Source organism: Equus caballus, chromosome 26 (assembly GCF_041296265.1).
Source record: "Equus caballus isolate H_3958 breed thoroughbred chromosome 26, TB-T2T, whole genome shotgun sequence".
NCBI classification, from domain to species: Eukaryota; Metazoa; Chordata; class Mammalia; order Perissodactyla; family Equidae; genus Equus; species Equus caballus.
The window spans coordinates 45,920,545-45,938,092 of record NC_091709.1 but is presented as its reverse complement, the minus strand read 5'-3'; the positions used below and the strand labels follow the sequence as shown (position 1 = coordinate 45,938,092).

Genomic DNA, 17,548 nt, shown 5'->3' with positions numbered 1-17,548 from the left:
AACTCAAATTTCACAATGTTATAAACTGCTAATGACCTCAATAAAAAAGTCTGAAACACTAGTTTTAACCTTTTAAAACTTTAGTAAATATGTTAAAATGTTAATACTGTGAACCAGCCTTGTTTGTTCATTGAATACCTGCAATGAATACAAACCAGCACAGCCATGATATACTGGAGAGAGATTCGACTGATTAGCAGTAAAAAACAAGTTATTTTGTGTAATTTAAGATCTGTACAACAGCACCTTGCCTCTGTCAATGTGGTCCAGCAGAACTTTCTGTGATGATGAAGGTGTTGTATAATCCATGCTGTTCTCTTCTATTTTAAAAATAGCCATTAAGCCATGTGTGGCCAAATGACCCAGCACCATTTATTGAAAAGACAGTCTTCCCCTTCCATACTACGCTGTTGTTTTTGTCATAAGTGGCTGTATATGTGTGGATCTGATTCTGAATTCTTCATTAGTTTTATTATTTATTTTTAAATTATTTGTTTAATATTAGTATTTATTCATTTTTGTGTTGATTTTCTGCTTGGCGGTTTTTTATTCTAGCTCCCTGATGAAATTCTCTTGTTGCCTATTTTCTGGAACATAATCAGTTATTTTAAAGTCTTGAGTCTGGTAAATCCAATATCTGGGTCACCTATTGGTCTGTTTCTATGGCCTGTTTTTCCTCTTGGTAGTCCTGGTAATTTTTTATCAATCAACGCATTTTTTGAATGAAAACTGGCGTAGGCTGTGGATGATGATATTTTTCTCTAGCAAGGAATTTTTTTTTCTTCTGGCTTCTGCCAGTGAGAATAGAGTCAGAGATTACCTTCATCCGGTCAGGGATTGATTCACAGCTGGTTTCAGTCTTGGTTCCAACTGGCCTATTTGTGGTTCATTCTCTCTATTAGGTTTTTGGTCCTTCAAGGGGGTCCACCTGAGAGCTGGAGTTGTTTCCCAGTCTTTCCATTTTGGTGGGCTCTGACCTTCAATTTTGGTCTCTCCAGCACCATAAGACTGATTCTAGCTCTGCTTGGCATCCTGGCCTTTCTTCACTCACTGTCTGCTTGCCTCTGCAGCCTCACGGTGCTGGTTGCGCATTGCTGAGTGCCTGGAGGGAGAAATGGCTCTGATGTCAGCTCATTTTTCTATGCTTCCGTCTTTTCCAGGATCATGGCCTGCCCTAAGTCCATCTGATAGCTCTGTACTTGATTTTTATTTCCCCAGCTTGATGAGACTGTGGAGCACTCTGCCTAGCTTTGCCGCCTCTTTGCTGTGCTGCCTTTGAATATGCAGATGCCTCAGGGAAGGCTGGGTAGAGAGCTGGGCTCACCTCACTGCACTCCCTTCTCTCGGCCTTGGCCCTCAAGGCTGTGTGACTCCATAGCTCAGACACCTTCTAATGAGTTTCTGTTGTTTCTTTAAATTCCGCTTTTCTAGTTATTCTTGGTGGGAAGGTTGATCTGCTACGTGACCATCAGAGTTGGAAATGGAATTCCTTCCATATATGTTGTTGTGATTTTTAGATTGTTAAGAATATATTGTAATGTCATGCAGAAAAGACAGGCTATGGAGATGTTCCAGATTAAAGAAGGCTAAAGATACCTGACAGCTAAATGCAATACGTGACCCCAGACTGGATGCTGTACTGTGAAGGGAGAAGTTGCTATAAAGTACAATTTTGGGTCGTATGACAGAATTGGAATGTCAGTGGTAGATTAGGTAAAGGTAGTAATATTAATTTTTCTGCAGTTGACAGTTGTACATAGTGGGTGTCTAAGGCATTATCCCTCTTCTTGGGAAATATTCACTGAAGTATTTAGGAGTAAAGGACCATGATATATGTAACTTAACCCAGCTGGGTCAAAGAATATATTGTGTGTGTGTTTGCGTATGGTACATACGATGAGCAAATGTGGTAAAATGTTAACAGTAGATATGTCTGCCTAAAGGGTGTTCTTTGTGTTATTTTTCTTCATTCCATGTTTTCTGTTTGAAATTATTTCCAAATAAAAAGTTTAAAAAAACATACTGTAAAATGGAAATACTACTTAAATGTTTACAGAACCATAAGCATCCCTGAGACACTCTTGGGTTCTTAGCAGGGCGGTATTTCTAAAGTATTTGTAGGGGGGTGTTGAGATTAATTTCCCAAGAGTTTGATATTGATGAGAAGAAAGGGGGACCTCTGTTTTGCCTCAGAGAATTATTATTCCTGGCCCATACAAATATCAACTAGAGAGATAGTTGTGAAGAGTGGGACAAAAGAGTGAGCACCAAAAAGATATTTAATATGACCAAAAGTTTATTGTGGCCCAAATGAGATAAGATCAGAGTGTATCACGTGCCCGTCCTGGAAGGAAACAAAAGCAGCAGACAAGGAGTGTAATGAAGAGATGGCAGCACAGGTGTGGGCAGGGCTTGGGAACACATGAGGGCAGCAGAGCCCTGGGAGCTGGGGGAGTGAGGCGACATGGCCTTCCTGAGAGCTGCCAGACTCGCGAGAGGGAGCTGCTCGATGGGACCGTGGCCTCAGCCGGAGGGGGCACTGCTGACTGGAAGGCTGGCAGCGATGAGGCAGAGGGGAAGCAGATGTCCCAACTTGTCTCAACCTGTCCTCCTTTCCTGTGGAGCCCGCCACTGTCTATCCAGCAGGAAGCCGTAAGCACAGGAGGCCAGTTCCTGTGGACGTTGACCGCACCCTCTCGGGGGTGCACAGTGGGTGGAGAGTGGATCTGAAGGGTGCGTGGAGACTGTGCAGAGCACTGGGGACTGGGCAAGAAGTCAGAAGTCTTGTAGGCTTGTGGTCAGAGGAGGTGGGATGGTAGCCAGGGTCGGGGGTGGAGACGTCCATTATTCGAGTATGTCGCTCCTGACCACCCGATTGTTAACATTATATTTGTATGCCAATAAATGAAAAGCAAAATTCCCTGACTCTGGTTTGGGAAATACTTGTAACAGAATTCTTGAGTTCAGCAAGATTGATCTTAGTTTTTTTCTGATAGTATTTGTCTTCAAGTCTTTCAGTGAATTTAGTTGGTAAATCACTCAGGTAGGTGTTTATTACGTGTCTGATATTCGTCAGGCCGTGCTAAGTAGCGTGGGGATGTAAAAGGTTAGGATCCCATCCTTTCCTCATCGTTTACAGGTGGACTGAGGAGCTCCAGCATGCGGCTGAGAAAAGGTAGCAATACAAGGTCCTGCCAAGTCATTGGCAGTGCCAGTGGAGGACAAATTCCTGTTAGTCACACAGTTTCTTCATCTTGTAAAAGGGTATTCCAGTGCCCTTTACGTTAGAAAAAGAGTGGTTTTGGAAGCAGATTTTTGGCAGTGCAGGAAAAAAATATTTCTGTGTTCTGGTTCCAGCTCTCCTCTTTCACCCCTTTGGTTTGTTTTAAAAATTTGACAGCTAATTAAAGTGTTGTTTGGCTGGCTTAGATTGGACAGTAGGATTGCAAATGCATTTCAGCTCTTTAACTGAAGTTTTTAAAAAATTTTATGAATCCTAGAATATTCTTATTTCTTTCAACTTATATTTATATTATATTAGGCTGATTAAGTTAAAATGAGATGTTTAGTGTGGGCCCTAATCTGGTATGAGTGGTGTCCTTATATAAGGGAAAAATTTGGATGCAGAGACAGATACACACAGAGGGAAGATACTGTGAAGAAACACAGGGAGAAGTCCAAGTGAAGGTGGAGGCAGGTTGGATTACGCTGCCGTCAACCCAGTGACGTCTGGGGCCACCAGAAGGTGGCAGAGGCAGGGGAGGGTCCTTCCCTTACAGGTTCCAGAGAGAGGAGAGCTGCTCTGTTGTTCTGAGCCACCCAGCTTATGCTACTTTGTTACAGCAGATTTGGGAAACCAATGCACCCTCCAAATCTCGGCTCAGACGAAAGATGGAATCCATCAGTAGGTAATCCTGAATTCTCTAAATCTGTTAGAGAGTGATAAGGAAAAAGTTAACGGCCATTAAAAAGCCTTTATTTTGGATTTAAGACTCTTTCCTTAGCTATTTTGATCAAAAACATTTTCGTGTTGATATGAAAGAAATGGTAATTTATTAAATTGGTTATAAACATACCAGTTGGTAAAGAAAGGGTAGGAGAAATTGATCCCTTTTGTATAGTTTAAATTTCTTTGGTTAGTGTTTTAGAAACCCAGCTTTTCATTTATAGCTCTCTATATCCTGCCTTTATACAGTTCTCTGTACTCTTCCTGTGAACTGAGCATTAAGAGAGAGAGTCACTCTCATGTTACTAAAACTATCAAAGAAGAGTTGTAAATTTCAGAAGCTATGTAGCGGTTGACCTGGCCGGTGATTTAGATTGCTTCTGTATATTGGTAGTCTGTCTGGACCACCCTTTCATTCAGTTAACAGTTAAATGGAGATTTTCCCTTCATTTCGATACTAAGATTAGCGGTTGAACTCCAGTCCAGGCTGGCAGCTCCTTCCCTATTCCAGTGCTGAGGCTGGGTAAGACCCTGTCTTCACTATGTATGCTATGTCATTCACCATCCATATTGTTTCTGTCCCTGCTTTTTAACAAAATTACAAAAGCAATATAGTCTCATTATAAAAGAATCAGACATATAATCAAAGTGGCCGGGTTTTTCTGTGTTCAAGGATTAGCAGAAGGAATGTATAAAGAAGTGAAATTCATTTATGTGACGACTATCAAGTGCTTACTCCGTGCCATGTGCTGTTCTAGGCATTTGGGATGCATCAGAAAACAAAACATGAAACTCCCTGTGCTCGTGGTGGTCTGGGTGGCAGGCATGCTGCAGTCCCAGTGGAAAATGAGGGGGGAGTGTTGGTAGGAGGCGGCAGCAACGCTCCTATCTGGCCACAAGGCGGTGGGCTGGTACAGCGGAGCATGCTGCCGCCTCCTGGACAGCCTGGAGCGGGTGGGTGTGGCATCCCTGACGCTGACCTGGAAGTCTTTGGGGTAGCCCGTGGTAGAGTGGGGTGTTTTAACCCTGTCCCTTTGTTATGTTAACTTACAGGAGGATCATAGAGAATGACAGAGCAAGAGAGATTATGAAGTTATCATAATGAAAGAGTCTTTTGGGTGGTCAAAATTAATGCCTACATATTTGTACACATAATAAGGCTTGTAGAGATGTAATTTCCTATCTTCTTTACGGTGTTTGACTAATATACAGTTTAATAATAGAAGAAAAATTTAAAAGTTAACTGAAAAGGAAAAATTATCTTAGTTCCCTTTTATATTTTCTTTCTTTTTGTCTGTGACCATATGCAGTTCATACTTCATACATAATTATAAGTAATATGTATAAATAATACATATATGTTTTCATTTAATATTGTTACAAAGGCAATTACGTAGTTTTCAAAGCGTAGCACTTGATTGGTATTTGATTTCTCATGTGGCCAGGATTAGTGGGACAAAATAATTTCAGTGAAAGTCATGTCCTGGGCTTTCATGTTCTACATCGTAGAAGGGCAGAAAAGAAAACTGACTTACGGGAGAAGAAGTAGTCCCACGTGACTTTCCCCTAGTTCCCTAGTTTCTAAGAAACACGTTTTAAAAGAAGCTTTGCCAGCTTTGCCTGCCAGTGTCGTAATCTCTGACTGAATGTTTAGCTTTAGCTTCTGATCTTCCTTCTAGGGCAGAGGGTCTCCAGAAGGTGTAGACTCCCTCTATTCCTCTGGAGCTTTTTGGGATCCCCCTGTTGTTCTTGGCAGCCCCTGCCCCCAGGTTCCTTGTTTGGGCTTCCCCTCGCCTTCTCAGGCCCCTCGCTTATACAGCCAACCCCTTCTCTTGTCTGCACCTCCTTGGAGGAAGTGTCTGTGAGCCTTTTCTCCTCTAGGGTGGAGTGCTGTCCCATTTCCCAGGCATCTGCTCCTCTCACGGCACCACGGGCTGCCTTCGCCCACCCTCCGTTTTTCCACTCTGTCACATTCCTATGGCTGGGTCCCCTTCTTTGCCATTGCTGGTTTGTGGATTTCATTTCGTTAGTGATGAGAGACCACGCTGTTATCCTGAAGCAGTTGTTCTTAAACTCTGTCCCCAGACCAGCAGTCTCACCTGGAAACTTGTTAGAAATGCAGATTCTCAGGCCCACCTCAGGCCTACCAAATCAGAATCCCTGAGGATGGGGCCCAGCAGTCTGTGTTGGAGCAAGTCTCCAGGGCATTCTGATGTGCACTAAAGTTTGAGAATTACTGTCCTCAAGTATTGCTACTTTAATTGGAGAAATTGCACCATTAGCTCTGAGCACGTCCCCCCTCAAATCTTGGTATATTTTGGCTTATGGTTTCTTAGCCCTTGAAGTCAAGGCACTTAAAATTTTAAATTATGTATTTCTTTTCTTTTTGAATGTCAGTATTTCTGCAGCATAGTTTTTATTTAAAGTTGATGATACTTTTGACTTCAGATTTATTAATGTGAAAGTCTTTTGGGATTTTTCCTGGCTATTTGAATCATCATCTAAACAAATATGGTGGAGGGGAAGTATTCCGTGGTTGCCAGCTTTCCCTGTGGCCTTTTCTTGTCTCGATCCCTCCTCCGTTGACTACTACTGTGGCTGTTCCCATTGAGTCAGTATGCCAGTTGGTGAGGCTAGCTTTGTGAATCAGCCCTGGCTGGCACCGTCTACTCACTCAGCTGCCTTCTGCTTTTTATGGATCAGATACAAGTCTGTGCCAGGAGACAGTCGGGCTTCTCAGTGCTGCCTTCAGTCCTTTAAATAACACGCTTTCTTAAAGCCTTGAGTATATGTCTGGCAGTAAAATGAGGTCTTAAAAGCATAAAACAGAAAACAACAAAAAAAAGTGCTTTCTGCTATGGGCTAAAAACTGATAAAAACTTAAAAAGCAGAACTTGTACAATACTGGTTATTCAAGGACTGGTTATGTGATTGATCCTGCCTGAGAAATTGGTATGGGTTTTCCTAAGAAGATTAGGCAACATGGATGCTTAGGAGACATTAGTGATTTGAAATATTGAGTGTTTTTACGTCTTTTTCTTCTAGACCTGGAAAGGAAAGAGCAAGAAATAGAGCAACTGAGGATGGATTGTGAGCACTTCAAAGCTCGCCTGGAGACGGTGCAAGCTGACAGCATGAGAGACAAGAAGGTGTGGTGCTCACAGACCGCTGCTTCAAGCGCCAGCATCGTGATTGTGTCCACAAAGTGGCATTAATGACAGTCTTTCTAGCCCTTAGGCCTCGAGAGATTGTATTTTTAAATGTGTGTATTCTGAATGGGTTTGAAATAGTTGAACATTTGATTTTATAACTGCTTAATGTGGAGGCTATTTACTTGGTACCTTTTAATAGTCATTTACTGTTAATTTTTATGTTTAAAAGACCATTCTAAAACATTAAAATTAAGAATATAATAATCTTAAAAAAAGTCATGCACATAATGGTTTATAATCAGAGATAGATATATTAAATAGAAATATTTGGAGCGTTTTTATTTTCAATAGTAATACACTAGGAGTACCAGTGGTGGCAGCTCCTGTGTGGTGTTCACTGCGTGCTGGCAGGTGGTCAGCAGCTGTCCGTGCGTCTCAGGCGCTTCTCCCGGTGCAGCTGGGTCAGCAGGTACCAGGGATGGGAGGGAGCTGGTCCAGGCCCCACGCCTGTGTGCTGAACTTGGCTCCTGCTGCCTCCTCGTGTGAGGGTATCCGAGTGTCGCTGCAATGGTGGTTTTCCAGAACTGGTGGATTTTGGGTAGACTTTAATATTGAGCAAGTGGGAAAGGTTAGGGAAAGAGTTTCAGTCTCAAAACTGAGTACGAGTGTCACATATTGAAAGTTGAAACTTTAGCTTTGTCATATCCTATTTAGATCTTGATAAACTAAGATGGGAATGTGGTTAATTTTTCTGGGCCTAAAAGTTTCATGTTCTGAAAGAAGTTGACCAAGGGGCAAGAAGGAATTTGCTAAATGTTAACAATACAATCCATGGGTTCAATACTTCCTTAAATTGCTGAGACATCCTTGTTAAGGTTGAAGCTCAAATTGGGCAGAATCTTAAATTTCTTCTTCTTTTTTAATTGCTAAGCATAAGAAAAATGCATGTTTTGCCGGGATTTTAGATGTAATGCTTAAAAATAAGTCATTCTGGAAAAGTGCTGGTATAGACAATGAAATGGCCATGGTAAAGCAGTGTCAGATTACAAGCATGTTAATGCCCTGACCCTTTAACCTTAGTTAAAATATTTTGGTTTTTTATTTTATTATTTTTTTAAATGTGGAAATATTTTAGATTAAACTATTTCCCATTTCTAGGTAAGTATCTTACTTAATTTGACACAGAGGGGAGGCCCTGCAAGTTTGCTGTAACAAAGCCCTGTGTCATCTTGCTGTAGAGAACTGGCAGCTGCCTTTTCTGTAACGTTTTCTATGGTCTCTGTCCAGGTCTGTACAGATCATGAGGCTGGACTCTGGAAGCTTATTTGAGAGTTGAGGGACCAGGAAAGAATCTAGAGACTAGATCCTAAATCAGAGTCTTGCCAGTAAGTACTTAGGGTGGATAAAAGTTGTGAGGAAAAGGCAGAAGTTACTGAATCCAGTATGTAAGAAAAGGTCAGAAAACAAAGTCTGGACTCAGAATCATAAAGAAATGTGCTGGATGAGCAGCAAGCCCGCACCTGCTGGAGACTGGCTGCTGGAGCGGAAAGCTTGGTTCATGGCCCAGATTGAGAGAGTCCTCAGTGATGATGGACTCGGATCCGTGGAGGGGTTCAGCGGGGCCTTGCTGTGATCCACGAGGCTGGTCAGGGGAGTCTGGCAGCAGCAGCCTCTGAACTCGAGAGAGGAAAGAGCCCAACTTCCGTGTGTAGGTGAAACTGTGGGAGGGTTCTGAATTACTCTTTGAAGGATGGTGCTATTACTGTGAGTTAGCTGAGGCTTTCTGTAGAGTATCTGCCAGCCGAGCTTTTATAGCACCTGCCGGGGTGGTCCCGCATGTGAACTTAGCATCGATAAGGTGCAGAGTTCCCCCCGTGTTCTCTTTGAGGAGCAGGCGTTTCCGTGGCTTACTGTGGTTTCATCCTCTCTCTCTCTTGTTTTCTTATGGCGTGTACTTTTCATCGTCAGTAAACTAACTTAAATATGGACTGCCGATTTTTTGTTATCTATCTTTTTAATTTGTTAGGAAAGACTTGCTACTTTTGTGGTAATAAAAGGGAAGTTGTTGCAAATGTATATTTATGGAAACTTTTTAAAGAAAAATAACTGAGTATAGTTCAGTTAAAATCAGAAATGAACTACAGAAAGGTTTTGAAGGAATCTTGAAAGTTTTGTACTTGAATTCTCTGAATATTCTGAACAAAATACTCTGTTATGTATGAGTATTCACTTTAAATAAGTAAATACATCAGGGTTTGATTATTGTTTTCCCTTTTTTATTTTATTTATTTTATTTTTAATTTCTTTTGGTGAGGAAGACTGGCCCTGAGCTAACATCTGTTGCCAATCTTCCTCTTTTGCTTGAGGAAGATTGTCGCTGAGCTAACATCTGTGCCAGTCTTCCTCTATGTTTGGTATATGGGATGCCGCCACAGCATGGCTTGATGTGTGGTGTGTAGGTCCATGCCTGGGATCCAAACCTGTGAACTCTGGCCTGCTGAAGCGGAGTACACAAACTTAACCACTATGCCACCAGGCCAGCCCCTATTGTTTATTTTTTAAAAGCAGCTTTATTGAGGTATGTTTTGTATACCATAAAATTCACGTGTTGTAAAAGTATAGTTTGATAATTTTTAGTAAACTTGTGCACTTGTACAACTATTGCCCCAATCCAGTTTGTCCTTTGGTTAAAAATTTTTTTTTGAGGAAGATTAGCCCTGCACTAACATCCACCACCAGTCCTCTTTTTGCTGAGGAAGATTGGCCCTGAGCTAACATAAGTGCCCATCTTCCTCTACTTTTTATATGTGGGATGCCTACCACAGCATTGCTTGATGAGTGGTGTGTAGGTCTGTGCCCAGGATCCGAACCTGTGACCCTGGGCCACTGAAGCAGAGCACGCATGCTCAACCACCACACCACTGGGCCGGCTGTTTGGTAAAGTGTTTTTGAGATAATTATAGATTCACAGGAAGTTGCAGAAAGTCCTCTATACCCTTTACCCAGTTTCCCCCAGTGGTAGCATGCTGTGTAACTAGGATACCAGGTAAGAGCCAGGGCATTGACACAGGTGCAGTCCACAGAGCTCACTCGGGTTTCACCAGTTTCACCTGTACTTGTGTGTATTTAATGAGTTTCACATATACCCATCTGTGTGTGTGCATAGGTCTGTGCCAGTTTATCATGTATAGATTCGTGTCACCACCACCATGCTCCGGATACAGAGCTGTCCCTCACTGCAGAGATCTCCTGCTACCACATTTCAGGCACACCCACCCTGTCCCTGTGCCTACCTCCTGGCAACTGCTAGTGCATAGTTGCCACACATTAATCTCTATAATTTTATTTCAAGCATGTCACAAAATGGAATAATTCAGAATATAGCATTTTTTGGGGAGGAGGAGTGTCTTCCAGTGAGGACTGGGAAACCTGCTAGACAAATTCTAAAAGAGCTTCAACACTCAGCGTATAACCTTTTGATAGTGGCTTTTTCACTCAGATCCGTGCAAGTCGTTGTGTGTGTCGTAGTTGTTCCTTTGTGTGGCTGCGTGGTGTTCCATGATGTGGAACATCAGTTTGTTTGGCTGTCTCCCACTGAGAGACATTTGGCTTGTTTCCAGATTTTTGCTGTTGTGAGTAAAGGTCCCGTGAACACCCGTGTCTAGGCTTCTGTGGGAATGTATGTGGGAGTGTGTGTTTTCATTTCTCTGGGATAAGTGCCTAAGAGTGCAATTGCTGGGTCGTGTGGTAAGTGAGTGTTCAGTTTTGTAAGAAATTGCCAAATTGTTTTCCAGAGTGGCTGCACCATTTTACATTTCCACCAGCAATGTGTTAGTGATTCACTTCTTCCACATCCCAACTAGCGTTTGGTGTTATTACTATTTTTTATTTTAGCCATTTTGATAATGTGTTGTGGTTTTAATTTGCGTTGCCCTAATGGCTGTAATGGTATTGAACATCTTTGCGTGTTCTTATTTTCTGTCAGTATATCCTCTTCTGTAAAATAGCTGTTTGTGTCTTTTGCCCGTTTTCTAATTGGATTTTTTTTTTACTGTTGACTTTAAAGAGTTCTTGATATAGTCTAGATAAAAGTCCTTTATTTGATATGTGGTTTACAGATATTTTCTTCCAGTCTGTAGCTTGTCTTTTCGTCTTTTTCATAGGACCTTTCGGAAGAGCAAAAGTTTTAAATTGGGATGAAGTCCAATTCGTTGATTTCTCCTTTCCTGGATCGTACTTTTTCTGTTATGTCTAAGAACTTTTCACCTCGCCCTGGGTCCTAAGAGCTTCTTCTGTTGTTTTTCCTGACAGTTTTATATTTTATGTTTAAGTTCGTGATCCATTTTGAGTTATTGTTCGTATAAGGTGTGAACTTAGGTTGATTTTTTCTCTTTTGGCCTATGGTTGTCCAGTTGCTGCAGCACCATTTGTTGACAAGACCATCTTTCGTCGCCTGGCTTGCTTTTGCCTGTTTGTCAGTAGTCAGCTGGGCGTCTTTGCCTCGGTCTCTCTGGGCTCTGTGCTCTGGTCCGCTGATGGTTCTCCCACCGGTGCTCTCTGTCTTACTCCTGTGGCTGTGTGGGAAGCCTGGGCTCTGGGTAAAGGGCTTCTTCCCATTTAGTTCTTCTTCCTCAAAGCTGTCTGAACAGGTCCTTTACTTTTTCATATAAATTTTATAATCTCATCTATGTCTACAAAAATTCTTGCTTGGATTTTTATGGGAATTGTGTTACATCTGCAGATCAGTTTGGGGGGAATTAATATGTTTCTTATGTTGAGTCTTTCAATCCATAAACAAAGTATGTCTTTTCATTTATTTAGGCTATCTTTAATTTCTTTCGTCAGCAGTTTGTAATTTTCAATGTATCCATCTTACAAGTTTTGTTAGATTTTTACCCAAGTATTTCATTTTCCTTGGAGCGATTGAAAATGGTGGTGTACTTTTAATTTTGGTTTCTGCTTTTTTGTTGTTAATATTTAGAAATGCAATTGCTTTTTGTGTGTTGATCTTGTGACCTGGCTGAACTCATTTATGAGTTCTAGGACTTTTTTGTAGATTCCTTGAGATATTTTTATATAGACAGTTGTATCATTTGTAAATAGGGACAGTTCTGTTTCTTCCTTCTGCTTGATATGCCTTTTATTTCTTTGTCTTGCCTTATTGCACTGTCTGGAACTTGCAGCATTATGGACGAAGGAGAGTGGTGAGAGTGGACATTATTACCTTGCTGCTCATCTTGGGGGAAAGCACTGAGTCCTCCACCGTTAAGTATGATTTTTAAAAAATAGGCTTTTTTTTTAAGAGAAGTTTTAGGTTCACAGAAAAATTGAGTGGAATGTACAGAGATTTCCCCTATACTCCTTGCCCCCACTCATGCATAGCCTCCCCTATTATAAACATAAATATGATTTTAGTTGTAGGCTTTTTGTAGATGGTTTTTATCAAGTTGAGGAAGTTTCCCCTATTCCTAGTTTGCTGAGAATTTTTAGCATGAGTAAGTGCTGGATTTTGCCCAATTTTTAGAACATTTCTATCACATATCAGTTTGTCGTTAGTGCTTGCTTTCCTGCCCAGCCCAGGCAACCCCTCGTCTCCTTTCTGTCTCTATAGATTTGCCTTCTCTGAATCTTTTGTAGAAGTGGAATCATATAATATGTAGTCTTTTGTGCCTGGTGTAGTGTTTTGGAAGTTCATTAATATTAGCATACGTCAATTGTTTGTTCTTTTTATTGTTGAATAATATTCCATTGGATGGTCATCACTTGATGGACATTTAGATTATTTCCAATATAACATATAATCTTTTGTATTTCTGAAGTGTCCACTGTAATTTCTCCTCTTTCCTTTCCGATTTCATTTATTTGAGCCTTCTCTCTTTTTTTCTTAGTGAGCCTGGTTAATGGTTTGTCAATTTTGTTTATCTTTTTAAAGAACTATTTCTTAGTTTCATTGATTTTTTCTGTTGTTTTTTTAGTCTCTATTTCATTTATTTCTGCTCTGATTTTTATTATTTCCTTCCTTCTACTGATTTTGGGCTTTATTTGTTCTTCTTTTCCCAGTTCCTTTAGGTGCACTGTTAGATTATTTGAGATTTTTCTTGTTTGTTGAGGTAGACCTGTATTGTTGTAAACTTCCCTCTTAGAACTGCTTTTGCTGTATCCCATAGATTTTGGCATGTCATATTTTCATTTTTACTTGTCCCAGGTGTTTTTTGATTTCTCCTTTGATTTTTTCGTTGACCCAGTCGTTGTTCAGTAGAATTTTGTTTAATCTCCACGTATTTGTGGCTCTTCTGATTTTCTTGCTGTAGTTGATCTCTAGTTTCATATCATTGTGGTCCAAAAAGATGCTTCGTATTATTTCGATCTTCTTAAATTTATTGTTTTGTGGCCTAACATGTGATCTATCCTGGAGAATGTTCAGTGTGCATTTGAAAAGAATGTGTATTCTGCGGTTTTTGGATGGAATGTTCTGTATATATCAGCTAAGTCCATCGGTGTCATTTAAGGCCAGTGTTTCCTTATTGATCTTCTGTTTGGATGATCTATCTATTGGTGTAAGTGGAGTGTAAAACTCCCCTACTCTTATTGTGTTTCTGTTTCTCCTTTTTTTGTCTGTTAATAATTGCTTTTTATATTTAGGAGTTCCTATGTTGGGTGCGTAGATAATTACAAGGGTTGTAGCCTCTTGTTGGATGGTTCCCTTTGTCATTATGTAGTGCCCTTCTTTGTCTCGTGTTACAGTTTTTGTTTTAAAGTCTATTTTGTCTGATATAAGTATTGCTACCCCTGCTTTCTTTTCTTTGCCATTTGCATGGAATATCTTTTTCCATCTTTCACTTTCAGTTTGTGAGTGACTTTAGGTCTGAAGTGTGTCTCTTGTATGCAGCATATATATGGGTCTTGTTTTTTTATCCAATTAACCACTCTCTGCCTTTTGATTGGAGCATTTAGTCCATTGACATTTAAAGTAGCTGTTGATAAGTATGTACTTATTGCCATTTTGTTACTTTTTTTCTGGGTGTTTTAGTAGTTTCCCCTATTCCTTTCTTCTTCTCTTGCTCTCTTCCCTTGTGGTTTGATGGCTTTCTTTAGTATTATGTTTGGGTTCCTTTCTCTTAATTTTTTGTGTGTTTATAATAGGTTTCTGGTTTGTGATTACTGTGAGGTCCATATATAATAACCTACGTATATCACGATCTGTATTAAGTTGGTCTCTTTAGTTTGACCTCTTGCTAAAAGCTCTACTCTTTTACTCCGCTTCTCCTACATTTTGTGTTTTTGATATCATATTTAACCTCTTTTTTTTCTTTTTTTGGTGAGTAAGATTTGTTTTAAGCTAACATCTGTTGCCAGTCTTCCTCTCTTTTTTTTTTTCTGCTTGAGGGAGATTAGCCCTGAGCTAACATCTATGCCACTCTTCCTCCATTTTGTGTGTGGGATGCTGCCACAGCATGGCTTGCCAGGTGGTGTAGGTCTGCACCCGGGATCTGAACCCGCAAACCTGGGCTGCCAAAGTGGAGCACGCTGGACTCAACCACTACAGCATAGGGCCGTCCCCTCTAACCTCTTCTTTGTGTGTGTGTGTATCTGTTACCCTTTTATGATGGAAATAGGTAATTTTAGTACTTTTGTCTTTTGACCTTCATATTAGCTTCATAGGTGGTTGATCTGCTACCTTTACTGTATATTTACCTTTACCAGTGATTGTATTTTTTTTGATAGTTTTCTTATTCCTATTTGTGGTCTTCTCTTTTCCACTTAAATAACTCCCTTTAGCATTTCTTGTAAGGCTAGTTTCTTGGTGATAAACTCCTTTAGTTTTTGCTTGCCTGGGAAACTCTTTATCTCTCTTTCCATCCTGAATGATAACCTTGCTAGGTAAAGTATTCTTGGCTGTAAGTTTTTTCCTTTCAGCACTTTAAATATATCATGCCGCTCCATTCTAGCCTGTAAGGTTTCTGCTGAGAAGTCAGCTGGTAGCCTTATGGGGTTTCCTTTGTATGTCATTTGTTGCCTTTCTCTTGTGGCTTTTAGGATTCTCTCTTTATCTTTAATTCTTGACATTTTAATTATGATGTGTTTTGGTGTAGGCCTCTTTGGGTTTATCTTGCTTGGTGCTCTCTGTGTTTTCTATACCTGGATGTCTGTTTCATTCCTTAGGAAAGTTTTCAGCTTTATTTCTCTGTCCCTTTCTCTTTCTCTTCTCCTTCTTGGACACCTATAATATGGGTGTTAGTGCGCTTGATGTTGTCCCAGAAGTCTCTTTGACTGTCCTCGTTCTTTTTAATTCTTTTTTCTTCTGTCTGTTCAGCTTGGGTGATTTCCTCTAGTCGTTCTTCCAACTCGCTGATCCATTCTTCTGTATCATCTACTCTGCTTTTGAGTCCCTCTAGTGAAGTTTTCATTTCCAGTGTTGTATTTCCTTCAGGGAAAGATTTGTTCCTTAGGATTGCTCCTGGCGGGCTAGAAGGTAGCTTTTTTTCTCCCCAGAAAGGAGTTTCTGCCTTTTCCACCTCTGTCAACAGTGTCCCTTCTTGTGGGGGGTTCTTTTTATCCAGTTTTCAGTTCTCTCTCAGGGGTAATTGTTCCAAGAGTACTTGTAAATTTTTTGTGTCCCTTGGAGGAGGTGAGTTCAGAGTCCATCTATGCTGCCATCTTGACCTAACTCTCTGTTTTTGAAATCAGGTAATGTCAGTCCTCTCACATTGTATTTCTTTTTCAAACATTTTTTTGGCATTTCCATGTGAACTTTAGAATCAGATTATGAATTTGTACAAAAAAGCCTGCTAAAATTTTGATAGTGATTGTGTTCAATCTGTATATCAGTTTGGGGAGAATTACCATCTTACCAATATCGAGTCTTCCAGTCCGTGAACGTGGTATATCTTTCCATTTGTTTAGCTCTTCTTTTAATTTTCCTCATAATGTGTTATAGTTTTTACTGTACAGGTCTTGAACTACTTTCTTAAATTTTTTCTTAAGTATTTTCTTATTTTGATGTTTTTCTGAGTGGAATTATTTTCTTTGAGTTTCTCTTGGTGTTATTGTACTATCTGTGCAGCCCTTGTTGGGCATATCTGCTTACAACCACCAAATGTGACCCTAGTGAACACTGTCCTTCTCAGCAGTTCTTGTGTGATCTTGCAGAAGAACCACCGTAACCAGACTAATTGGAATGCAGGCTGCTTCACCTGTGAGAAAAGCTGGAATTCTGAAAGGACGTGCTGTGATAGAGCTTTTGCATACGTCACCCCAACTTGAGTGGGTTCAGCTACAGACGCCTGAAGATCGAATCTAGGAATCTAGACTATTGTTATGATGAAGTCAGATGTTAAAAACCCAGAGTTTATAAGTCACATAAAGCAGTGTTAGCATGTGTCGTAGGCTCAGTGACCATTTTTTCTCGTAAATTGTGTGAATATATGTGAACATGTATGAAGCTTTAAATCTCAAATGCGTCATCCCCAGGTAGATGTGACTGGCCACCTTAGGCCAAGTTATGAAGTGAACAGACTTTGACTTGTGGCCCACTGCTCCCTTTCTTCCCCTAGGCAAAAAGCCCCTCTACTCTAATTGTCCTGCACTCACCTCTCTAAAAGAAAAGCCTAAAATGTCTAATATACTCAACTTTGTGGACTGTTGAGCCAATTAGACTTTGGTATAAATGCATTTAGCTTGGTGTTTATATTTTTGAGTTTCATGAAGTGAGGAAATGCTCTCATCTTTTAAGGGAATGTCAGGTAGTAAGGAATAGTGAAACTGGAGGTGGTGGTTGGGGAGGGCAGGAAGCCCCACATCACCCAAGACTCACCTGAAGGTGTGCCTGTAGGAGTGCTTGTGTGCTCAGAGGGGACATCGGGAGGACAGTTCACTTGTTAAGAGCCCTGGCTGACACTTGCCTGCTACGTTTCTTCAGAAGCCGCTGGTGGGGGGCGGGTGAGAAGTCTTTCCTGGCCTCCCTCTTCTCCTGACACGGGCGCTTAGCTTGCTGTGCCAGGGCACGCCTGGGAGGCCCTGCCTTCATACTGCTCTCCTGCCTCTGCTCCCATCTTTCCTACCTGGTCTTAGCTGTGTCATGTGGTGTTTTTACAGTGGAGGGGGCAGCTCCTTTCTTAGAGATGTTGCTCTGTGTGGACTACTGTCAGGTTGGTACTCTGTTCAGGTGTCCCAGTTGGTGCCGGTCTTGGGTAGAGCCACTTGGGACCTGAGATGCCTCATGTTTTCATTTTACTTAAAGAAGACGAATTCAAGTCTTTGGTGGCATTTATAAACTCTAATGCAGTAGTGTGTTCTTTTCTAAGAGTGTTATTTTTGCCTCTGAAGTTTTTTAAAAAATATGGATTATGGCTTTCTAGGGACTGGTTTTCATTTACCAACTGTTTTCTATAATTCTGCATGCATTTCTTCAAGAAATATCTTTGAAAGAGGAAACACAATAGAGATATTT

At 40.8% G+C, this 17,548-nt stretch overlaps 1 protein-coding gene and 1 non-coding gene across 9 annotated transcripts in view; one reads left to right on the top strand and one right to left on the bottom strand.

The window, feature by feature from the left end:
* Positions 1-17,548, top strand: part of HSF2BP (heat shock transcription factor 2 binding protein) — a 107,605-nt gene that overhangs the window by 7,823 nt on the left and 82,234 nt on the right. For all 8 annotated transcript variants that reach the window (XM_014736406.3, XM_070252134.1, XM_070252136.1 and 5 more), the window contains one exon: positions 6,992-7,095. In XM_014736406.3, coding sequence (XP_014591892.2) covers positions 6,992-7,095 — 104 coding nt within the window. The remainder of the gene's footprint in view (positions 1-6,991; positions 7,096-17,548) is intronic.
* LOC111770863 (U7 small nuclear RNA) lies at positions 10,500-10,561 on the bottom strand. The gene has a single exon (XR_002804299.1). It is a non-coding gene; the product is annotated as a U7 small nuclear RNA (small nuclear RNA).